The sequence below is a fragment of the Convolutriloba macropyga genome, chromosome 8 (assembly GCF_964194025.1).
Source record: "Convolutriloba macropyga chromosome 8, txConMacr16.3, whole genome shotgun sequence".
Lineage (NCBI taxonomy): Eukaryota > Metazoa > Xenacoelomorpha > Acoela > Convolutidae > Convolutriloba > Convolutriloba macropyga.
Genome location: NC_134475.1, coordinates 23,876,734 through 23,902,928, shown reverse-complemented (window position 1 = coordinate 23,902,928; position 26,195 = coordinate 23,876,734). Strand labels below are relative to the sequence as shown.

At 36.0% G+C, this 26,195-nt stretch overlaps 1 protein-coding gene across 1 annotated transcript; it reads right to left on the bottom strand.

Annotated features, from left to right (window-relative positions):
• Positions 1-17,491: 17,491 nt before the first annotated feature.
• LOC142344605 (calmodulin) lies at positions 17,492-25,695 on the bottom strand. The gene is made up of 3 exons (XM_075396400.1): positions 24,961-25,695; positions 22,265-22,471; positions 17,492-17,960 (listed from the first exon to the last, which is right to left on the bottom strand). Exons 1-3 carry the CDS (start codon positions 25,024-25,026, stop codon positions 17,784-17,786), a joined length of 450 nt encoding a protein of 149 aa, XP_075252515.1. The 5' UTR covers positions 25,027-25,695; the 3' UTR covers positions 17,492-17,783.
• Positions 25,696-26,195: the final 500 nt, after the last annotated feature.

Genomic DNA, 26,195 nt, shown 5'->3' with positions numbered 1-26,195 from the left:
AGCAAGGTTTCAGGCAATGGCACATTTGTAACCACAGGAAATTAAATTTGCAGATAAAAAACTTGATTCAATTTTTTAAGGACTCCAAATGGGTACATAAATTTAGTCTAAAAATATACATATACAAAAATTTGCTAATTTTTGGGATGAGAACTTTAAGTAAAAGGACACGGAAATTCAATCTTCGTTTTGTTCAACGTTTTATGTAAGGACAATTTTTGATTTTAGTTTTTGTGCAAATGGTGTCTTCAGAAAAAGTTGCAAGATAAAACATTGGCTTATTGAAGATGAAAAAAAATAATTGCTATTATATGCCATTCAAAGTTAAAAAATATTACTATTGAGAAATGAGTGTCGATGGTCTCGATCAAAAAAAAGTTTTCATGTTGAATTGTTTATCTTTATTTTTAACTAAATTCTCTTTTTCAATTGGGGAGCATGCAAGAGCAAATCAGTTTGACTGAAAGCGGGGTTCTTCTCAATTTCTTGCTGGAAAAGGCTTCAGTAATTGTCTCGTCAATCTTAAGTGCTGCTTTCAAAGATTTGATAATAGATAAAACTCAAATATGTATACAAATTTTTTTACAACCTTTGAAAAAACATTTTCCACCCAAACAAGAAATGATGAGAGAATGGAAGTAGTGAGGTTTAGTGCGCAGTGAGTAAATTAAGTTTCGAATGCCAAAAAACTGAAAATTGATAAGCTAACACTTTGTTTTTTGCGCCTTTTTCTACGAATTAAATGGCTTCTATAACATAGTGTAGCTAGGATAATCTCAAAAATTTTCAAGGTGATTGTAAACTTAAAAGAAAATTTTCAAATCGGAGAGCCAGGCCAGACCAGCCAAAAATACACACACTCACACAAACAAACACACACTTAAACACCTACACACTCACACACTTACGCACCCACACACTCACACACGCACACACTCAACCAATATATGTATATATATACTTATTTTATATTATATATATATATAATATAAAATAAGTATTTATATATATATATATATATAGACTTACTTTATATTATATATATATATATATATATATATATATATATATATAATACAAAATAAGTCTATATATATATATATATATATATATATATATATATATATACTTATTTTATATTATATTATTTATATATATATATATATATATATATAAATATATATATGGAGAGAGAGAGAGAGAGCTAGAGAGAGAAAGTGAGAGTTGAAGAAACAATTGAGATGAAATTAAACGGTAGTTTTATGATAGTTTCGAAAACTGTTTGATGATTTTTCTGAAATCATTATTATTTCAATGAATTAATTATGTAAGAAACAATGTTTCTGGCATAGTCACAGTTGTAACTCCAGAAAGATAAATTTGCAGATAAAAAACTTGATTCAATTTTTATAACGACTTCTTATGGGTAGATAATTTAATCTAAATTTACAAATTTAATATCTACTAAATATCTGCTTAATTTAATATTTACTAAATATCTAAAAATGATACAGATACAAAAGCTTGCTGATTTTTGGGTCGAGAACTTTTGGTCAAAAAGACATGGAGACTCAATTTTCCTTTTTTTCAGCGTTATATTTAACGTCATATTTGGTTTTAGTTTTTGTTAAAACAGTGTTCAGAAAAAGATGCAAGATACAACACTGGTTTATTGAAGTTGAAAAACATAGTAGCTAATATAAACAATTCATGGTTAAAAATATTACTCTTGAGGAATGAGATTCCATCTAAAACATTTTAATGTTGAATTGTTTGTTTTTTTTTACCAAATTCTTTTTTTTTAATTTGGGGAGCATGTAAGATCAAGTCACTCTGCAAATAAATTTGCAGATGAAAAAACTGATTCAGTTTTATAAGGAGTCCTAATGAGTACATAGATTTAATCTAAACATATACATATGCAAAAAATTGCTGACTTTTAAGATAAGATATTTAGGTAAAAAGGACACGGAGACCCAAATTTTGTTTTCTTCAACGGTTTAAGTAACGTCATTTTTGATCTTAGTTTTTGTGAAAATGGTGTGTTCAGAAAAAGAACCAAGATACAAAATTGGCTTTTTGATGATGAAAAAAATAATTGCTAGTATTTGCAATTCAAGGTTAAATAATATTACTCTTGGGGGTGAGTTTCGAACAAAAAATATACTTTTGCACATAAAATTGGGCACATAAATTTCGGTACACTAAGATGTACATAGTTTTAATCTAAACACATAGACATACAAACATTTGGGATGAGAACTTTTGGTAAAAAAGACACAGGGACTAAATTTTCGTTTTTTTTCAATGTTTTATGTAATGTCATTTTTATTTTAGTTTTTATGCAAATGTTGTGTTCAGAAATAGATGCAAGATACAACATTGGTTTATTGAAGATGGAAAAAAAATAATTGCTATTATATGCCATTCAAAGTTAAAAAAATATTACTCTTGAGAAATGAGTGTCGATGGTCTCGATCAAAAAAAAATTCATGTTGAATTGTTTGTTTTTATTTTTGATCAAATTCCCTTTTTCAATTGGGGAGCATGCAAGAGCAAGTCAATTTGATTGAAAGCGGGGTTCTTCTTATTTTCTTGCTGGAAAAGGTTTCAGTTATTGTCTCGTCAATCTTAAGTTTGGATTGTGATATATTTCTTGTGTCATCTGCGAATTGCAAAATTCTAAACTTTTCATTTTTTTCATGAAATTGTTCAAATACAGTGTAAAAATTAGTGAAAAGAGGACTGTTTTCTGAACAACTCCACGGTTAATCAATCTGAATATATGATTCCGTTCTTAACGCATTGTTCTCTATTAGATTGAAATGCGTCCAGCATAGTTTTGGATTCCACAACGAAGCGTACATTGCAATTTTTTGAGAGAAATTTTGGGCGGAATTGAGTTGAAAGCTTTTAGTAGATCTTAACAACACTAAAAATACTATTATTTTGTTTAACTTGTTTTTTATTGATTCAGTTAATGAATTGACTCTCCTAATTGACAATTTAGTTTTCAAAAACCTTCATTGTTTTTTTTCTTATCTCTCCTGCATGTTCTAGCATTTGTTGAAGTAGAAGCGTTTCACAAATTCTGTCAAGAGTTGGTGTGATTGAAACTTGCCTTTAGCTCACTGATTCCAGAGGATCGATTTTTGTAAATTGGAGCTACATATGCGTTTTTAAGTACGTCTAGAAAATGATTGTTTGAGATACAATTGTTATTTGTCAACTGAAAATATGTTCCAATAGATATTTTAATACTTTAGCGAGGGGAGATACTTTCCAATAGATACTTTTTAATAGATACTTTTTAATAGATACTTTTTAATACTTTCCAATAGATACTTTTTAATACTTCAATATAATAAAAGAGCGTGAGGGAAGGAATGCAGGACCCGATTCTTTGTTCGACGATAGTTTGTCTAATGCATCATACAATTTTTTTCTCGTCATTAATCTGAAGGACAAATGGTTTTCGTTATAAGCGAAACGTTTTCTCTCACCCCATCGTTTACACCCAGCCTAGAAAGAGAAATATTTAAAGGGTTAGAGACTTTTTTCATCTGTAATTAATTAGATTGTTCCGAATTTGGGAAACGTTGTTATGTTTGACCTAACTTTTGAGTTCTTGTTTAAAAAATTTCATTCTGGTTTGAATCAGGAAGAGTCTCGATAATTAAAATTCATACTCAATGCTTGCTCTTTCAATTGTCGAGTAGTGACGTTTCTGATTGTTTTTTATGTTATACACGCAAAAATTTCTGCCTTCTTCCAAAAATTAAAACGCTGATAAATTTTGTTGACGCCACTGGGGGTCAGGAATTCTCTTTATATCAGTTTTTTTCAACTGAATTATTGAACACATTTTCTAACATATCGAAAAAGTTTTTTGTTATCTCAATAAAGTACTGCGCTATACGTTTTTAATTATCCAAGTGCAAAGGCGAATTAAATATATGTTAAAAATGTTCAATCCTATACAGTGGTTTTAATATTATTGTGTGAAAAATCTTTTTTTGTGGTTGAGCAGTGATCAATTAAAAATTCATTGTCTAGATTTGTTGGTTCAATTTTAATTACGTTGCCTAACCCATTATTGGAAGCGACCTTTGATGTTTTTTCTCTTGAAAGCAATTTAAGTTGTAGTCCTTCTCGAACATTATAATGTTGTCTGTTACCGAATATGCTGCTAAGATTTCTGATGTCAATCCATAATCCATCAACAACAAATTTCGTGCAGATTGTTCTAGAAAAATAAGAAAACTTTATTAGAAGTTTTTCGCTAAATGGTTTTTGTTTTTCAACTCACATTAATGGATTTTTTTGTTGATTGAGTTAACGTCACTCCTGATTTTACTTTTGAAGCTAATTGGTATCCAGACTTCTACTTCACCACGTTGTGTCAACTTTGGCCTTTTTTGATGAATAAAATATCGCTTATTTTTCAAAGAAATCAAAGATACATTTTTTTCTTCTTTTGTCTCTTTTTGTTTACTGTCAAGCACGTTTGGTTGTTTCGATGCTGTAAAAATAGATATTTTTTTGCGATTGTTTTTAATACTCCTGTTATTGATCTACTAAAGGTATGATAAAAAATTAAGATAGCGCAGTGTTTTTTGTGATATTCGATTGTTAGGAAATTATCAAGATTAAGTCTAGGATTCGGTTTGACGTCACCACATACAATAAATAGGATAACATATAATATTAGTTGATTTATAAAATTCAATTTTCAGACTGCTACGGTTATAATCCGATTTATGAACGCTTTTATAACCAGATTGCAGCAGATGAAATCTAAGTAATTTTTCAGAGAAAATTGGAACGTTTTGTTTTCCGCAAAAACTATTAAGTGGATAAGCACTAAAACTTAGCCACCGGGAAAACGGTTTTTAGAATCTAAAAGCACTCAAACGTATCATCTGTTTATTTCTGTACCAGTTATTCACATCATCATCATTCAATTTTTTTAAATTTCCCTTGTAGATAAGTTTTCGTCATGCAGGCTGCCACCCCACGCTTGAGAAACTGTTTTGTATGGCAGATGCCATTTTTTGAATTCAACTTTGTTTTGGATGAAACTCATCTCTCTGGCAACTGCTTTTTTCAAACTATAGATCAAAATTTTTCTGTCAGTTTTTAGAATCCAACTTGTAAACGATCTTCAATGTCTATCAACGCACATTATATTTAAGAATTTTAACATTTTTATTTTCTTGCCCAAAACACCATCCTCCACACTTGGCAAATTGCAAATTGCTTGTCTTTACCATGTTATTTTCCTTACACAGTTTGACAAACTGTTCCTATGTTTATGTTTTCTCTTGCATTGGCAAACAAAGATCAATTGAACTCTGTCCAGGGTGAACCAGCAACGATTCTGCTTTCGTTGATGGCGTACGAAAGTTAACAATGTTATTCAGTTTTTTATATGTTGATGACTTCTAAGAATGAATAGTCACCTCATTACTTATGACAGTTTAACGAAACGTGTATGTGCTATCAGAACTCAAGAGTGTGTTCTATAAATTTGCCTATGCTTCTAGGAAATGCTGATTTATTTTCTGCTGTTTTGCTATTAATCGAGTCTGATAACAACTTGTCGCTTTTGCTCCTTTGGTATTGAATTTCTGACTTCGCTTGTTAAAAGTTATCGCTGATGTCCCAATTCTTCTATAATATTTTCTATATTGTAATTTTTTTTATTTTCCTTTCTATTTGTTGCGCTATTAAATGACTCCCTTCATTAAATTCTTAGTGCTATTACTTTTTTTATCAGTTTCTCTTTTTTCTATTTCAGTAAACTTGTTATAGTATCAGGCATCCTAAAGAATATAAACATATCAAATTTCGCATGTCTTGCGTAGAAAATAGTCGTCTTAGAGTTGCCAAGATAAAAAAAGTTGAAGCTGAAACTGAAGTGTATGTTAACAAATGGAAACTTGATTGATCTAACCAGGTGACGATAGAATACACAGCCAGTAATTTTGCAAAATGTTTTGTCGTTAGTGGAAAAAAATTGATTTCAAAGTGCTGTTATATGTTTTCTTGAACAAAATCCATGCAACCTACTTTCTTCTTTCAAATCGAAACAAGATGCTTAGGTATTGAACTGTCGGTTGCAGCAAACCGAATCAATTCAACATCTTTCACATAAATTTTTGTCAGTTTTGGTTTTGGAAAGGGGCGCTTTCATTCATTGTTCGAGGAAAAAACAGTTGCTAACTCTTTGTTTTAAACTCTTCAGTTATCTTTTGGCAAACTAAATTACAATTTCTGACTCTTGTTCCCTAATTGGGTGTGTTGTTTTGACGGTTTTAACTAAAAAAGTCACATATAAATGAATCTAGTAATTCGAGGTAATTTGAGGCAATTTGGTAATTTTTGAATGTTCTTTCTCTCCATTTTTGTACTTTTTTTTTCACTCCTAGTAGAGCATTTAATTTTTTTTGCGCCTGAAGTACATTCCAAAATTTGTTTTCGACAAATCTTTGTGTCGGCAAATCTCAATGAAATTCCGCGGTTGCCGCGTTTTAAGTTATTATTTTGCATGCTCTCTGGGATTGTGAAAAATACATAATTAAGTTTTATCACTATTTCTCAAACCAGACAATGTTTTCTGATGTATTAGTTAATGCAATGCTTTGTTTTTGTCTTGTATAGGGGTACTTTTCTTGTCGAAAGAAAAATTTTTATAACGGAAAAATTTTAGAAGCCATGGATTGAATTTTATCGTTAGATCGATAGTGAGGGAGGAACTACATTCTCAAAGAGGCTTTTTTGTTCAATCAATTTCGGCAAACCGAAATATGCATCGTAGAGGGTTCTGAGTGGTGCCAATAAAAAGACCGTCTAGCGTAAAACAAATAACTAATAAAGATTTTGTTATTTTCTTTTTTTTTGCACGCAGTTAAAGAGGTTTAAATTGTCTGAACATTTGACTGCTTTTTTTTTACTGTTCATTTTTTCCGTATTTTTACGCACTTTTCTGCCAATTTTGCTAAATAACTTGTTAATACTTGTAAAAAAAGTTTTTTGGCTTCAACTCTAAAAGAAGCAGATTGTCGTTGAGCTGTTTGATTTATTTTTTGGCTGAATTTGTTGGTAAGTTTGCAAAATTTAGCCTTTTTCATCAATAATCGAGCAGAATAAGTTTTTGCTTCACTTCATTTTGCATTACCTGATTAATATGCCTAAAAACTACTGACCCCATATGCGATATCTCCAAAGAAGAGCACTTTAATTTTGCATTGTTCAAGAGAATTCCTGAACAAAAATTTTAAAAAATTGCTACTTTAACTCAAAAATTTTGCAAAATGCATGAAAATTTTTGATATATTGAATTTTTGTAGTCAAATCATCCATATCCGTAATATTCGGAACAATTACTTGTACCCAAATGATGAAAACGACAAAATCAAGGCTATTTTTTGTGTAATGCCTGTTTTGGACAGCCCTAAAAAAATTCGAATTGTAATCAGTCAATTTGATAAAAAATATTTTATTTGTTGTAGTTTATTATAGAAAATAACAACTCAAATCAAAGTGTTTTAAGTTTTATCTCTATTTCTCAAACAAGACATTGTTTTCTGATGTTTTAGTAAATGAAATGCTTTGTTTTTGTTTTCTTCAGGGGTACTGTCGAATGAAACAATTCTAGAATTAGAAAATTTCTAGAAGACATGGCTTCGGTTTCATCGCTAGATCGAGAGTTCAGCGAGAGTTCAGCTAGATCGAGAGTTCAGCGAAAACATTTGATTTTCTGACATGAAGAATTGAATTCACAAATGCCCTTTGCTTCGGAAAATTAAATTGTAAATTTATCGCCCATGAAAACTGAATAATTTTAATCAATTTAAAAGTAATGCTGAATCGAATTAATTGAAAGTAGAGTCCGATTTAGGACAAACATGTGAACAATCATGCAATAGCATAATTCTCGATTGTTTTTCCGACAAATTTATTTAGTTTCTCATTTACTTTCTCTTGGAAACAGTCAGCTATAAAGTTACCACTTTGCAAAATTAGTTAATCTTTATAATCAAAGACAGTGGAAATTGGTTGCTCTATCTTATTGACTCAAAAGCATCCGCTCCTGGAGCGTCCAAACTTGCCGAAAAGCTTCAAAATGACAGTTCCCAATGGATGGGCTCACTGAAGAGTCAAAGATGCAGTGATATCAGAAAGAAGGGGATACAATTTCAAAGACGCTGAACTGGAGTGAATCAAAAAAGTCTGAACATCGACGTCAGTTGACGGCTCTTTTCGATTGGAATAAGGACATTTAATCCAAAACTGTAAGATTCAACTGAACTCACCATTTTATTTCCTGAAGACTTTAAATTGACTACAATTTAGCCGGAAAATCTAGGACCTCCTCCCATTAAACTCTCTGGATCTTGTCAGGTTTTTAACCTACTTTCTTGTTTTTTTTTCGAAAAAAATGTCAATTTTGAAATTTTTTGGTCAGAATGATAAGAATTAACCAAATTGTGGAAAACTTTATTACTTTGAACAATTAGGCTCTTATATTTTATTAGCGAACCATAAAAAGTTTGAAAAAATTGACCAAATGTGAAAAATTTCTTAGCAAATTATAGGAGAAAGAATATTAATCCGGGATGCAATAATTGAATAAAATTGACGATTTGAAAAAAAAACAACAATGAACAAGTTGATCCAGTTTAACAAAATTTGCAAAAAAAAATTAGAAAACTATTTTTTTTCTCAAATAACAGCTCATCCTTGGGAAAGTTTCTTTTCTATTATTTCTCAAAATTTCAATAGGTTTGGAATTTGAGCAAAGCTTGCGTCAATCTTGTAAAAATAATCTTATATGATTTTCATAATAGTTGCCAGATCACTGCTTCACGTCAAGAATACTTTGCCTCATGCGTAACAAGACCATTATAAGTAAGACTTAGGCATTACCGGGTCTGAGTTTCAATCCTAGCGCTGTAAAAGTCCAAAAAACAGCTCAGTTCCAGTTGAGTCATTTTCTCCGAAATAAAAAGCGCCTAGTTATATGGCATGAACTACTACAGTGAACAAAACATTGTCGCGTCATTGCAGCAATAATAATAAGTTTTTGACACCTTCGCAGCTTATTGCAGTGCATGAAAAGTATCATGAGCGTATAGAATCTATAGTGTATTGCCCCATAGAGGGAATTCCTGATAATTAAGATCAACTCAAGCGTAGTACTCTAGTTATCATCCATATAGTGAAAGATATTGTGTCTATACGTAAACAGAAAAACCCTAGTTTACTTAAAGAGTACATAGCATTACGTCAAGGGCCTTCGCTTGAGCTGAAAACATAGTGTTAGCACATAAGAATAAACTCCGGTCCTTGATAACACGTTCCCGACCGAATAAACTTTCTAAGTGCCGTCGTTAAATGCTTCGCACTCGTCATGCGTTCGAGGAGGCGGAATTCTCTCAAGCCTTTGATAACCTGTTTCTTAGTCTTGCGTTGTTGTTGGGGTCCACCAGCTAACTCTTGATGTGACTAAATTTACTCCGAGTTACGGATTATTTTGTGGCTGGATCTCTCCAATAGCACTTTATTAAACCTTTTGCTCTCCCTATTTTTAAAGTTATTCACTACCGTCCGTTTTCCGCGAATTATCTGGTTTAATTTTCAATTTCCGTCTTTTTGTTTCGTTTCCATTTCACCGCGTTTCTTTCTATTCCCCGTTTATCTGTTGTATGATGTTATATGGTGAGATATTGTTGTCGTAAAATTTTTTCTGCTATTATGCTGGTTGGTTGTTTAGTCACGTTGCTTGATAAGGTGTGACTTAGGTTCGTTCTAGAGTTACGGCCGGTTCGTTTCATGGCTTTCACCACACTAGTTTGCTAGCAATTCGTTGCAGCTTGATTAATTTTGGTAGTATGCACTTTTGTTGTTTGGGTATGGTGGTTTGCTAGGGTGTGACTTAAATTTGTTCTGGAGTTACGGCTAGTAAATTTCTTGGCCCTTTGACTTTTGGTTATAATACTTCGTTGTCGTAAATTGTTTTGATATTGTTAGATAAAGCCCCCTAATGACTTCTGCTAGATTGCCTGACACTAGCCTCTCTCCTTCTTTCTAGGGTGTTACTTAAGTTTGTTCTGGAGTTAAGGCTAGTTTCTTTGATTGAGTTCGTTGCTGTGATTGGCCAACATTGTTCTACCCGCCTCCTCGCTCGCGGCTTACCGTTTTCCGCAAGTGCTATCCTGGCATTCCGTTGAGTTTCGCCCTACCCGCTCCACGTTACTGTTCCGTCCGCATTGATTATCGCCTTGTGGTTCGTAGTCCACCCGATGTGTCTATGCCGCTCAGTACCGATTTCTCGTTTTGACGCGCGCCATTTGCCCGACGTTTCCGTCCCGCCCGTACCGTACTCCTCCTTTATCGCCCGCTGTTCGACCGACGTTCCGGTTCGTCCGTCGGGATTCTCATTGCGTCGTGCGGTACTCGTTCGACGTCTCTTCACGTCCGTCCTGTCTCCCGTTCTGTACCATGTTGCGCTTATTGCGCTCACCGCTCTTTCTTTTGCAGGGTACTACTGTACTCGACGAACAACTTTGCTCTTTGGTGGTTTGCTAGGCAAACCGTCATACTAAGATTCGAGTTAATCCAATTTTGTTTTTTGTGTGCTCCCTTCTATTGATGAATTAAACTTTTGGTTCCTGTTTTGATTAGATCATGGCAACATTGCAGGACAATATCAACAAAATTTATTATGCGAGGGCAAAAACAGAGGTTGCACTTAATCAGATATATGGTGAAATTAAGAATGCTGTGGATAAGCAATGCAGGAAAGTTAATTCTGAACGTCTGATTGTGAAGTGTAAAGATGCTTTTACTAGAGTAGTTGATAAAAACGAAGAGCTCTTTGGTCTGGCACAAAAAAACTGAAGATCCAGATGCTGCCGGTAAGAACCTTTAAAAATGTTTCGCGACTTTTACTAAGAAAACTGACGAGTTCATTGCTGCTGCTCGAGGGTACATCAATTAGGTCAAAGACAAAGAGACAGCAGAGCGGTATACCTTGCATCATTCATGACCACGTTCATAAATGACTTCTAGATTAGGATATGACTTCTAGAATGACTTCTAAATTAGGCTAGCATCAACGAGACTTAAAAATTACAAGATTTGAAAGGGAGGAACTTGAGAAGCAACATAAGGCAGAGCTGCATATCGCTAGGCAGCGTCTTGAAATTGAAGCACAAACGCAATTGCAAAAATTGAAATTACAACAGCTTCGGGAAGAACATTGCATTCGGGAAGTAACTGCTGCAGCTCATGAAGAAATTGAGTTGATGACAAAACCACCACCAAACGGGTCTAGTACAGGTAAACAGGGCGTGCTCTTTACTCAATTGATCAAGATTGGGTCAATTTGTCACCGGCCGGGAACATGGCAGATGTTGCAAAAGAACCGAGTTAGCACTTTTCTTGTTCCATCGCCCAATCCAACCAAACAATTGTCCCACGTCCTTCTTCAACTCAACCTTTAACTCACAATCTAATCTCAATATACATGGTTAAGTTGAGGCTTACATGAACATTCCTGTCCATGAGCCGCATGAATCGAGTAGTGGCACCAATGTAAGCAATAATGCACTTCGATGGTTTACAGTTAGACCACCAACTCCCTCGCTAGTCGAGCATGCCGGGAGAGTTGAATTTAGTCATTCCTCATTGATTGCCATCTTTAAATGCAATCGCTAACGCTCCGTTAGCACTTAATCCAACACAAGCACACAAGAATATACCTGCCCTCCCATCCCCCGTTTTAAACCCCGTACCACCGCATTTCCCGTTAATCCCACCAGCAATCCGTTTTGCTCCTTCGCCGCCAAAAGCATTCCCACTACACGACAGCAATCCCGTGGCTGTTTAACCCCGTTGGTTGCTTAGTCTCGTTGCTTGCTAGGGTGTGACTTAATTTTGTTCTGGAGTTAGGGCTAGTTTCTTTGATTGCGTTTGTTGCTGTGTTTTGCCAGCATTGTTCTCCCCGCCTCCTCGCTTGTGGATTACTGTCTTCCGCATGTGCTATCCCCGCTTTCCATTGAGTTGCGCCCTACCCGTTTAACGATTCCGTTCCAGCCTCACTGATTCCCGCCTCGTCGTGCATAGTTCATCCGACGTTACGGTCGCGCTCAGTACAGATTTCCCGCTCTGTCGCGCGCCATTTGCCCGACGTTTCCGTCCCGCCCGTACCGCACTCCTCCTTTTGTCGCCCGTTGTTCACCCGACGATCCCGTTCGTCCGTCTGGTTTCCCATTGCGTCGTGCGGTACTCGTTCGGCGCTTCTTCACGTCCGTCCCGTCTCCCGTTTTTTCCCATGATGCGCTTATTGCTCGCACCGCTCTTTCTTTCGCAGGGTACTACTGTACTCGACGAACAACTTTGCTCTTTGGCGGTTTGCTAGGCAAACTGTCTTATTAGGGTTCAAGTTAATCCGTTTGTTGTTTGTGTGTGCTACCTTCTATTGATCAATTAAACTTTTGGTTCGTGTTTTGCTTAGATGATGGCAACATTGCAGGACAAATTCAACAAAATTGATATTGCGAGGGCAAAAACAGAGATTGAACTTGATAATATCTATGGTAAAATTAAGAATGCTGTGGATAAACAAGGCAGGAAAGTTCATACTGAACGTGTCATTGTGAAGTGCGAAGAAGCTTTTACTAGAGTAGTTGATAAGAATGAAGAGCTCTCCGGTTTGGCACAAAAAAAACTGAACATCCAGCTGCTGCCTGTAAGGACCTTGAAAAATGGTCAGAGACTTTTACTAAGAAAACTGACGAGTTCATCGCTGCTGCTTGAGGGTACATCAATTCGGTCAAAGACAAAGAGACAGCAGAGCAGTATACCTTTCATCATTCAAGACCACGTTCATATATGAATTCTTCAAAAAAATCAAGTCAGCGTCAACGAGATTTGGAAATAACAAGACTTAAAAGGGATGAACTTGAGAAACAACATAAGGCAGAGCTGCATATTGCTAAAGAGCGTCTTGAAAATGAAGCACAAACGCAACTGCAAAAATTGGAAATACAGCAGTTTCAGCAAGAACATTGCAAGCAAGTAGCTGCTTCAGCTCTTGAAGAAACTGAGTTGGTGACAAAACCATCATCAAACAGGTCTAGTACAGGTAAACCGAACGTGCTCTTCACGGAATGAAGCTCAGTCAAGAACAAAAAAATTGTTCAAGACTGAGTCAATTTGTCACCGGCCGGCAACATGACAGAGTTTGCAAAAGAACCCAGTTTTCACTTTTGTTTCATCGCCCAATCCAACCAAGCAATTGTGCCTCGTCCTTCTTCAACTCAACCTGTAAACTCACAATCTGATCTCAATATACATGGTTATGTTGAGGCTAACATCGAGCTCCCTGTCCATGAGCCGCGAGAACCAAGTAGTGGAACCAATGTAAGAAATAATGCACATAGTGCAAAACAACATCATGCGAGAGCAGTAACAGCCTCAATATGCGCCTTCATCACTACCAAAAAACTTTGATATGTCAGCTCAACTAAACGCCCCAAACCCAGCTCGACAACTCTGTCATGCAACAAGGCACTTCAATGATTTACAGTTAGACCACCAATTCCCTCGCTTGTCAAGCATGCCGGGACATACCAACTGACCTGACTTAATTCAAAATCTAATTTACGTACGCCTACGGTTCAGACAACATCCATTTGCCGTATCCGCCGACATAGAGGGAATGTGCCTCCAAATTGTAGTGTTACCATGTGATCAGTTATCGTTATACTTTTTGTGGCGGGAGGACTCCACATCAAATGTTATGGTACACCAGTATACACGTCACATGTTTGGGGCAAAAGATTTGCCCACCTGCGACAACTACGCACTTCAGGGCTTGGCAAGTGATAATGCTAAGGAGTACTCAGAAGCCGCGAAAGCCGTCTTTGAGAACTTCTACATGGACAATTACTTAGACTCAGTGGAATCACTTGAGAGGGCTCTCATTAGATCGATGGAATTGGTACATCTTCTCTATCTAGGTGGGTTCAAGCTTACTAAGTTCATAAGCAATGTACCAGATCTGGCTGACCGAAATGATGGGTCTGCTCCACCCACTGAACCGAAAGTCATTGTTTCATCCAAAGAGGAAACAATGCAAGCACTTGGTCTGAAGTGGGTTCACAACAACACTACTCTTGTTGTAAGCAGGGGTACAAACAGCACCATCACGAAAAGTATAACACAGCGCTTGGTCTTAATTCTTGTGTCAAAAGTCTACGACCCAATTGGTCTTGTCGCACTGTTCACTGTCGGTGCTCGGTATATCTTGAAAGACATTTGGCGTGTCAATGGACGAAGTTGGGATGACGAATTACTTGAAAACGCAGTTGACAGATTCTTTGCATGATGTGTCGAACTGCCGCATTTAGCTAAAATGACTATACCAAGAAGTTTCTTTTCAGGACTGTTCCAACATCTTGAACTCCACATGTTGGGTGATAGCTCGCAAGACGTATTCAATTCAGTATGCTTTCTTAGGGCACAAGTAATTTGCATTTCCGGGAAGATAACAACAGAGCTTGCGTTTGTCCTATGAAGGTAATGACAGTTCCTAAGTTTGAATTACAGGCTGTTCTCCTTGCTGCCCTTATAACAAGGGAAATCTGTCGAGCAATAACAGTTACTGCGGAGAAAGTATTTATGTATACAGATAGTACCATTGTCTTCCAGTGTATAAATTCAAAAAATAAACACCACTCTATCTTCCTTGCAAATCGTGTTAGTGAAATCCTAGAGAAGACCAGTGTTGACTAATGGAACCACGTCTCCACTTGTTATAGTCCCGCGGATGCTGGCACGCGTGGTATGTCTGCTGAAGTTTGGCAATCTAGTCGCTGTGTGAGGGGTCCTGACTTCTTGAGAACTAAGCAAATCCCTTCCGTACCAAATACTTTTGTCTTTAACAACAACAAGCTCGACGTTGTAACCAAAGAAAAAGATTATAACTCCATATCATCTTTAGCCGCATCCGTAATCGAGCCCCTTAAGGAACAAAGCATTAATCTGATCCCGTTTGATAAGTTCAATTCTTATCAAAAACTACTTCGTGTTACCTCAAATAGGCTCCGTCTTTCACTATCTCATGAAGTTACAGTGCCGTAGACGGCAGAATAGCGGACCCTGCTGAGATTGACAAAACCGAGCGTCATCTCTAGTACTTGATTGAAGGAGAGATCTTTAATACCGAGAGAAACGATCTTCCTGACAAAAAGTCCGTTAAAAAGAGCAGCCGCACTGCTCAGTATACTCAAATTATTGGGCCTCATGGTCCCATCCGTTCTTCTGGTCGACACCGACAGCTAATGGAAATTGACTCTCAGACTAAGCATCCTATCGTGTGCTGGATGTGCGTCATACTTTTGTCAGACTGTTCCTAGGGTGTACTCATTTGAAAAACCCTCATCAAGGCCTTGATTACTTACGGTCAAAGGTACAGGAACGTTATTCCATCCTTAAATTAAGTTCCGCAATGGGTTCCATCAAATCAAAGAGCGTCTTGTGTAGAAAGTTCCGTGCAGCAACCAATCAAATGATCATGGCATACCTCCAAAATGAGAGACTCGCATACCAGTCTGCTCCCTTTACCAATACCGGAGCTGATTACTCCGGCCCATTCTACGTCACCGTTTGTCGGACTACCGAGATGAGGTGGGGAGTTCTCTTCAATTGTCTGACTACTCGTGCTGTCCATGTTGAAGTCGTTTCGTCCTTGGACACTAGTTCCTGTGTAATGGAAGTTGAGTGGTTCGTCTCCCGTCGGGGTATGCCTGCTATAATTTGGTCAGATAATGGTACGAACTTCATCGGAGCGGAAAAAAAAATCCGTGAATCTATTGAAAATGAAACACGCTCAACCTCGCCGCGGAACTTGCACATAAAGGCATTAAGAGGAGGTTCAATCCGCCAAGTGCGCCACACCAAAGCGGCATGTGGAAGAAGTTGGTCCGTAGTTTTAAGAGGGTACTGTACACCATCCTCGATACACGTCGCTTCACAGATGAGGTGATGAACACTACTTTTTGCCTGGTTGAATACGCACAAAAATCACGTCCCTTAACGCCCGTAAGCGCCGACCCGTCCGACCTAGGCGCAATAACACTTAATCACTTTCTACTTGGTAACCAAGCAACCGGAACTCCATCCATCTTTGGCGTTGACGAGTTCGATCATCGTAAGCGGTATGCTCGTGCGCAGACTTATGCTAATGCACGTTGGCTCGAGGAGTACGTACCTGCTCTGAACCGTAGATCTAAGCGGCAGACGCCTGCCGAGCAGCACCTAAAGGTCGATGATTTAGTTTGGATCGTTGAAGAAAACAACTCTAAGGCTTACTATCCAACTGCTCGGATTGAAGAACTCCGACACGGCTCCGACAGTACTCGCTCCGCCGTCGTACGCAAGTTGTCCGGATCGCTTGTCCGCACGCTCGTTAAGCTTGTACCAAACCTCCCAACATCTTCTTCCGGGCCGGAGGATGTTACCGAGTAAATTGAAAAGATTAAATTATATCATTAGATAGAGAATTTTTGTGCGTATTACATCAAAACATTCGCTTAGATTTTCTGTTTTAAATGCAACATACGTAGTATTTCTGAGAAATTCCAAAACCGTTTTCCACTAAGAATAACTTCTGAAATGGCTCAAAACCGTTCGCTTAGCATAATAGTTTTTGGTTTTTTGAACGAAGTGAATTGGTGACCGATCTCAGACTAAGACCTGCTGAAAAATCAAGCTAGATTTGCCTTTGTAAGTTCACGATGCTTTTTGCCTTGATACGTTTAAATACAGTTGTGCCTCGCTAATGTCATGAAAAAGATGTCTTTATCGAGATTATGATGTATTAACATTGTCGAAAGTGTGAATATTTTTGTCACCTTTTTTTACATTTATTTATCTTTAGTCATTTTTTTAATTAATGCAGTTTGTAGCATTGAATGCATTGAGTGACAAAGATTGATATTTCGCTGGTGGCCGAGATTTAGAATATTTTTGGGCTCTTTTCCATTTGTTTCTCACGGCTTTGCCCACTTAAGTCTTCTTAAGCCCAGTTTCCAAAACTTTGTGCAGTTCTTCGGAAATTCACGTTTGGTTTTTTAACATTTATTTGAGTATGGTTAATGTACGGAGTACTCGATTGGGGTGACATGAAATTATAGTTTGTTCTTTTCGAAACCTGTAGAAGTCCAACTAATGCAGAACGAACTCCTTCTACGGGGTAATCACTTTTTCTTCTTTTTTTCCGACTTGTACTTTTTTGGTATTTCAAAATTTATATTACTTAGTTTATTTCTGACATTATTCTAATTCAAATCAACAGTCTACTAATTGAGCTCACGGTCCACCTCCTGTTCTTTAACTTCAGCAATTGCTTTCGTCTTTTTCGTTTACTTAGGCAATTTGTTCAACTCGCCTTGTAAAATGACCAGAAAACGCGGACTAATGATGTTTCAACAAAAGTTTAATTAAACTTTGTATAAATTTACATACCATTTGAACTGTGCTGCACGAAAACGAAGGAATGCAACTGATGTAGTTGTATACTAATATAGTAGCATTACTATTACGTATTTTAACTCATACTTAATTACTATCATACATAAGTGAGAGAAGAATAAAAAAAGACAACAAAAATCTGTCTCTATCCCTTGCTATTTTCGCATTTGCTGTAATCGGAGTCAATTCTATGGAATCAGTTGGGAATTGTTTGCCAATTCTCTAGCTATGTACGTCATCTATTTTGACGTCATCATCTTGACGAACTCCTCGTAGTTGACTTGCCCGTCTCCGTCAATGTCGGCTTCTCGGATCATCTCGTCGACTTCCTCGTCGGTGAGTTTCTCGCCTAGATTAGTCATCACGTGACGCAACTCGGCAGCCGAGATAAATCCATTGCCGTCTTTGTCGAATACCTACAACGGACACAAAGTTGGTAACAGTTACAGTAATGGGAAATTTGCTCAGTCAGAAATATCTGAAAGTAGCTCCCTCATAGCCTCTAATCAGTCCAAAGTCCCAAACTCATGACCGAGATATCCACTGAATTAGATCTAAGTTCGTAAAATTCTATGAAACTTGCCATATTTGAAGAGACATAGGGCTCCCACAATAAATCATGGTGCTGTGATCAGATTCCTATCTAGACTTCTCTCAATAATAACGGGCATGTAAACGAGAAATTTTACGCCTAACAAGTGCAACGAAACTTGAACTATTTTGAAAACATCTTCCTCAATGAGATCATAATAAAGTTCTTGGTAAGAAAACGTCAAGATATGTACATATTTCCAAGGCTTTCCCATTTATCTCAAAAAATTTTATATCTCACCAAGATCTTACCAAGGAATGTCAAGATTTATGACAACATAATTTAACAAGATGCTTCTCAGTTATCTCAAAATTTGTCACAAGTTGTCCTGGTTTTTGTCCTGAAATTATCCTGCAATTACAAAATTACCATAATATTTGGCTACATTATAAACAAAAACCTCTAATTTTGCTTTTTCTTACGTTTAAAATCGAATATACCAATTCTAAGAAACTGAAGATACCGAATCTAAAAATTTCAAATAAATTACGAATTCAAATGAATTATTTCCTGATACTTATAATTGAGCGGTGCTGTTGAAGAAAGAAGATTAAAGTGGAATTTAGTTTTGACGAACTGCCTTGATACTGAAGTCAAAATCAGTCCTCCTGAAATACCATTTTTGCTTCTAAGTGTTTTGACGGTAATTTGCTATTATGAACAGCAAGCAGTAATTATTACAAACTTCATTGTTAAATTGCAGCCATTATTTAAACCAGGGTCTGAAATTTTTTCTGTGTCATCTATGTGAGCAAAAATACAAGAGCATGTGACTGTTTTGTTGAACTAAAGATCTTTGGTATTGTGTAAAAAAGCGCAATGGTACAAAATATTAAAATATAGTTTATTACAGATTGATGATTAGCAGCAGGCCGGGGGGGGGGGGGGCAGGTGAATCCGCTACTCGTAAAACCAATTTACCAGCCCTTCAAAGGGTTAAAGGGTTTTCAGGAGCAATACCAAGAGCAATACCTTGACTTCAGGAGCAATACCTTGACTTCAAGGCAATAGACTTGTAAATCTCAACTTCAATTTTGTTCACAAACCGCAACATGAAACCATTAGCATGATTTATCAGACCGAAAGATTGTTACATTTCATTGCAAGCAAACCTTTTGAAAAACTTTGTATCTTTGACTTCAGTTGAAATCAAAAATAGCAATTAAAATGTCAGTGTCATTTGGCGTTCACTTGAAAGCAAACATTTATTTTCAGAAATTAGTTTAGATCCAAAATCTAGACGGTCCAAGTTCATAAATCTATCATGTTTGGTATTGTTTCGTGGCGTATAGAGAGATATTTCAGCTTTAAAGTTGACGTTGATGTTATCTAGTGAAGTTAAATTTCGCATCTGTTCATTTTCCGGTGTGTATATTACATCAAGTGTAGACTTTAATCTTCGCAACAAACTTTCATTATATCCGCTATGTATGTTCACTTGAAAAGCAATTGAATGTTATCTTAAACATGGAATTTAACGGTTCCAGTTTACTAGCCAGACAAATCTATACGCATCGGCGTTAGATTTCAAAGTGTCTGGTGTCCGATCTGCTTAAAAATATGATTCAACGCCATAGGAAAAAAAGAGCAAAAAGTGTCGAATACTATGAAAAAAAAATAAAATATGTTGAACTTCTTTTCAATTATTCCTAAAAAGATTTTTCCTTCCGGTTTTGAAAAGTTCTGTTCATAGGGAGAAGGACAGAATGACTCTGAAAAAGATATTGCTCTGGAAGTCCAATAACAATCTTATGTTTTTGGATGCAAAATTAATCAACGATGCAGCAAAAAGGGGAATCAATAATTTCATCACCTCGTAGTCTCACTCAACGAGCAGGGAGACTGAATTTAAATACCAAACTACAAGATCAGGGTGGTCATGAGGATTACAACATTGAAAACCCGATTGTGTGGGTTACATTTCCAAGATGAGTCCAAATGACAACTTGATCTCTTCTTGATCTAAACTGATGAAAATTTCGCAATGAACTGAGATTCCATAAAGAGATGTCTTTCTAAGAAAAGTATTATATTTGTTTATATGAAATTTTAAGATTTTGAAGGATTCTGATTTCCCAAAAAAATTTACAAGATAATTCATTCTTGCTACGACATCAAAGCCGCAAGCTAACCAATTTAGGGACTCGATTGAACGAAACCTTAAAGATTCTCTTTTATCAAAAAAATTGTAAGACCAAAGTCTTACCAGAACCGTTCACGCTTCTCGAAAACTATCGAATTCCTCCATTTTAAAGGACAAACAAACAAAAATATTTATGACTCCGAAAAAAGCATCAGTAGTTGGCATTTTCCTGCAGATAGTCTCCTGGACCGGTTTAGTTCCTTACTGAATTATACACATTTCCCGCATCTCTTTCTTTTTACACATCAGCGAACAATAATTTTCTTTTCATTGCCATTTTAGTACTAACTGTTGATTATTATTACAATGATAACTACTTTTATAGCCTAACCAGAGCTAGAACTATCCATTTAAAATTGATTAGACGATTATACAGATATGGAAACGTCGATTATGGTGGGACAAAATCTTCGAGGGAAAAATTTTATTTGTGAGTTTTGTTTTAAATTTGGCCACCGCTGGACGACACATGCAAGGATTTAAAAATGAAAACTATGCATGTAGCACTGAAAAGCATCAAAAAGATTCTTTCTCACGTGTTAAACGCAGATCTCGTTTGAAACTTGTGAACAGCTTCTTCAAGAAGGTTCTCGAAAATTTTGGTTGGTAGAACTTTTATCTTCTATACAAGTGGTTGCAACGAAAAAGTTTGTTAGTATTTTCAGGTTGAGTTTTGGTCTTTTTGCTTCTTCTTGGTGATCTATAAACCATTTGATATGTCTTTAAAAGAGTAGCATAGTTTAGCATAATTTTTGTATAATTTTTGCTAAAAAACAAACCTTTCCAGAAAATTTTTATGCTTATTATCTATATAGATTGTGTCAGCCTTTGATATATAAATCTAGCGGTGAACAGACAAAACAGTCCCAGACAAAACAGTCCCGGACAAAACAGTCCCAAATAGCAAAATATTCCCAGACAAAACAGTCCCAGACAAAATAGTCCCAAGAAACCAGACAAAACAGTCCCAGACAAAATAGTCCCAAGGCCATTATTATAGCTCTCACACGTATGATTTAACAAGCGGATAATTTAATCCCATGTTCGGTTGTGATAGTTTCATATCAAGTCCCACGGGCCGCTGAGGCATGGCCATGGCCATTAAGTATGTTAAAACATACGGGTAATAGCGACTGCTAATTTGTTGTCGGATTATTGAACGAACATTTCAAAGTACATTGGGTATAATGGCATTAGGTACATTTTATTTGGGACTATTTTGTCTGGGACTGTTTTGTCTGGTTTCTTGGGACTATTTTGTCTGGGACTGTTTTGTCTGGGAATATTTTGCAATTTGGGACTGTTTTGTCTGGGACTGTTTTGTCTGGGACTGTTTTGTCCGGACACGAAATCTAGCTAAACTTGGAAACTAAAAACGCCTTATCACTTTCACTTGTAAAGAATTTCCAATTTAGCAATAGTAATTTATGTTTTGACAACACGAACGCTTCCAAGACAAAAAGTTTTTTTTAGGTATTTGGTAATTGTAAAGGTTAATCTGTGAAAACTTCTAAGTGTGCATGAGATATCTTTTTTTATAAAAAAATTACGAATTTTTACGAAGTTATCATCCAGTTGCCGTGTTCCACTACGATATATCAGGTTCAAATGCGGAATTTGAAAAATTTGTATGCTTATAAAGACTTGATTTTCACAATCACATTATAGCTTGGTTGCAATTCTCAGAGAAGCTGCTTATAAATGAGAATTGTCATATTAGAGGATTGTGTACGTTTCTTCTTTAACAGTTAATTTTTAATTCTTAACACAAATTTCAGGTAAATTTTTCATTGCTCTTTCAAATTGGGAACAATTTGGCAAATAATTTAACAATTAAAAATTTTTTGAAAAATTAGACCACGTAACAAATCTGTAGATAAAATTTTTGACCTGTGCTCCACTTGAGACCTCTTGTCATAACTAACAAGTTAGTGAAAAATCTATGAGAATTATAAACTCTCGATTGAGGTTCACAAATTACTGACCCTGAATGCCTCCTTGATTTCCTCCTCTGAGTCGGTGTCCTTCATCTTCCTAGCCATCATTGTGAGGAACTCTGGGAAGTCGATGGTGCCATTGCCATCTGCATCCACCTCGTTTATCATGTCCTGCAACTCTGCCTCTGTTGGGTTCTGGCCCAGAGACCTCATCACAGTGCCCAACTCCTTAGTGGTGATGGTTCCATCTCCGTCCTGAAATCATATTTATTGTCAGCCGTATACTAACATCGCCAGCTACGCCATCACGACGCAAAAAGCTTATGATTTTAATGCTACGAGTTTGTACACGACTAATCTGCATTTTAACATTAATCGGGTTGAAGCCAATTTCAAGCCGGGTAAAACCAATAATACCAAGTGTTCTGAAACAGCAATCAAGTTTTAGAAGTCAGAGAGATAAAATTTGAAACATTGACTCTAGTCCGATCTCTTCCGCAAAACAGTTGCTTGTTTCCCGCAACTGAATTCTGAAAAGAAATCTTGGCTAATTGAACGTAGTACCTCTTTCTTTATGAATGAACGATGTAATCCTTAGGATAGTTTACACCGAGAGTTTAACTTTCAGTTGTTGACATGTAATAAATAATTTCAGCCTAAAGCAAATATAGCCAGCAGCGTTTGTGCCTGAGGTTGAAATCGAACTGCCAAAAATTCCCAGCAGTATATTTTCACTTAATTAAACCTCATCTTTGCTGGTTCTAGAGCATTAGAAATTTTTTTGAAAATCTCAGTTAACTATGATACTAAAAAGCTATCAAAATTGAATCCACTTCTTTTGGCTTGTAGATATGCTCTTTCATACGTGAAAAATTTGTAGGGTCAGCTGCTGTGTTGAACTCTTCTTGAAAGTGTTTTTACAAACTAGAGCAAAAAAAAACAGTTTTTCAATGCTATAGATGGATGTCCAAAATTTTTTCAAGAAACTTGTTTCCTGTGCTTGGCATTTTTCTCCATTTTTGCCACGAATTGACTAGTAGTTTTTTTATCAAGGATGAATGAAAGCTGAAAATTGTAAACTGAACATGACTATATTAGTAGGTGAAATAAAAAATTAGTGATATAGATCAGCTGAATTGTTCTTTTGTGTTAGATAAAAAAAATTGTAACCCTATATGCTTGACTTACAAGCCCGGACAGTAAATAAAATAATTCAGTTCTGAAACAATAAATTTTTAAGTTTTATTATGTGCAGATTTTCTTCATTATTAATATAATAGGGTCATAGAGTTCGGCAGACAAATCCTGTATAATGTCATACTTTTGTAGCTTACAACTGTTAAGTACTATAGTAGTATACATGCTATTTACACATAAGCTAGTTTGTAGGCAATCACCATAACGCCCATTTAGCTTAGTGGTTACGAATTTCTACACGAAATAAATGTTACAAATACGCACGTGGAAGTTCAAATCGCATACAAAAAACCTTGTTAGCGATAGATATGCTCAACATATTATTTTCTATGCAGTAAATTTTACTCAAAAATCAAGGCTGGCTAGTGAAAATCGTAACTTGAACAGAGTACTGGCCAGCCATCTTAATAAAAAAGAATTTCTTTTGAAGGATTCAGCGCTGAGTTGCTCTGCCACTAACATCCAGGAGCGGACGTGTTTGTTCTTCCAATTTTATCTCCGATCTATTTTTGGCCAGTTTTCACCAACTGTCGAGTTATTGAATTAAAAGGATATTATTGGTCGGTCCGTATCTCTGGTACTCCTATAGTGATGAAAATAAAAATAACGAATGTGTATGAACTTATTGCTATTGTAAATAATTTGAGGTGGCTCGCAAAAAGATTGAATTATAGTACATTACGATTGCCCAAATGCTCCATTGAAAAGGAACTTTAGATAGAATTTCTTTATTTTGCTGTGAGTATACAGATAATATTTTCATCAATTTAGAGTTTAAAATGGGGACAGCAAAAATTGTGGAATGTTCAAACATATTGGCTTGGTTGAAACTTTTTCCTAAATCAGTATAAAAATGATGGGAAATTGATAGCAGAAATATCTTAATAAGTATCAGAAGATTTTTAAAACGCGATATCACAAATTAGAAAGTTGTCAATATATAGTCATAAATGCGCCCAGTATGAGTCATCTTATAGTTTAGGTGCTAACTGACATGAAACTACATACAATGAGACGGAACTGAAATCTTCGTGAAAACTACGAACCTTCTTCAAACGGCAGGATAAAAAATGTCACCGTGAATTGTTAACTGTCCGTTTTTGAGATAAACAAACTTTTTTGATTTGTGTTGGTAAGTATTTGCATCTGCTGAGAGTGTCGTTGCAGCTCAATGGAAAAGATCTGTTCAGACAAAACTTTGATGATAAAATTTTTTTTTCCAGCTGTGATGCTTTCAGTAAACTTTACTACAATTGTTTCTTGGAAACGTTTTAGCGATACAGTTTTCTACCTTCGTCGTATTTTCGATATCCGAACTCTGTCACTATTTTTCGACGCACACTAGTGGTACCTTGAGCAACAAAAGTTATGTGATCGGATAAGCATGATTGCTCCTATTTAAACAAAGATTATTGTCAGACCGCAAAATTTTATTGAGATTGTCGACTCTGAAATAAGAGAAAAAATACTCTGTCAATATTATCCCTTTTTTCTATGTTAATTGTTGACAATGTTCTTTGGGTCTTCATTTCATTGTCAAAACTTACCTTGTCGAAAAGGGAGAAAGCTTCTTTGAATTCAGCGATTTGTTCCTCTGTAAGTTGATCAGCCATTTCTCTAGCAGTTGTACTTCTAATTTATAAATATTTGAGTTGTGTTTCTGTTTTCTGCTGTGCTTTTTGTCGTTTAGATACTTAATTAAATGAACGTGAATGAAAAATGAACACCTTGTTCTAGCTTGTTATAAAGTGCGAGTTTTATGACAATTTATACCAGTTTAATCAAGTCTAATGCTTGCGAGTAATGTTACTATACACCAACACAACTACAAAAGAATAATGAATTATGAAAAATAAAACGCGCGTTGATAGCTATCGCTAAGATTTGTGATAAGTAATGTAGCTCGAATGATGTTTGCGATGCGAACCTGCAACGATCGACCGACCAATCAGGTTACAATTTGAATTCGATAATCACCAACTTTTGATTTATGCAACTTGTGTAAGTTTGTGAATCGAACTGAAACGAAAAGCAAATCCCGCTTACAAATTAACAATGGTCAAATTTGTGTTTCTTTGTTTGTTCTGTCGGTAAAGTTGAAGTTTACTAGCTTTAGCTGAAATGCACTTTATAAACGAGAAATAGTTAATATTTAAATTCAGGAGGTAAAATTAATCGTAAGTTAGGTAAAATTGTTGTTACAAATGGCACCCCAGCTAGAGTAACTCAAATAATGTGTGTTGACCAAAGTTATCAAAACAAGTACTGAATTAAGGCAAAAGCTGAAAATACAAAGTATGTTCAAGATCTTTTAAACAATACTCTTAGTGTCAATTTGTAGAGCTCTTACGAATTACGGAAATGCACATAATTTTTGCAACGGATTGTGGTGGGTGTAAAAGTAAGTTTGTGTGTGTGTGTGCGTGTGTGTGTGTGTGTGTGTTTGTGTGTGTGTGCATGTGTGTTTGTGTGTGTGTGTCTGTGTGTGTGTGTGGTGTGTAAGCATGTGTGTATGTGTGTGTGTGAATGTGTGTGTGTGTCTTTGAATGTGTGTGTGTCTGTGTGTGTGGTGTGCGTATGCATGTGTGAATATATGTGTTAGTGTGTCTGTGTGTGTGGTGTGCGTATGCATGTGTGAATGTATGTGTGAGTGTGTCTGTGTGTGTGGTGTGTGTATGCATATGTGTATGTGTGTGTGAATGTATTTGTGTGTATGTGTGTGTGTCTGTGTGTATGTGGTGTGTGTATGCATGTGTGTATGTGTGCGTGTGAATGTGTGTGT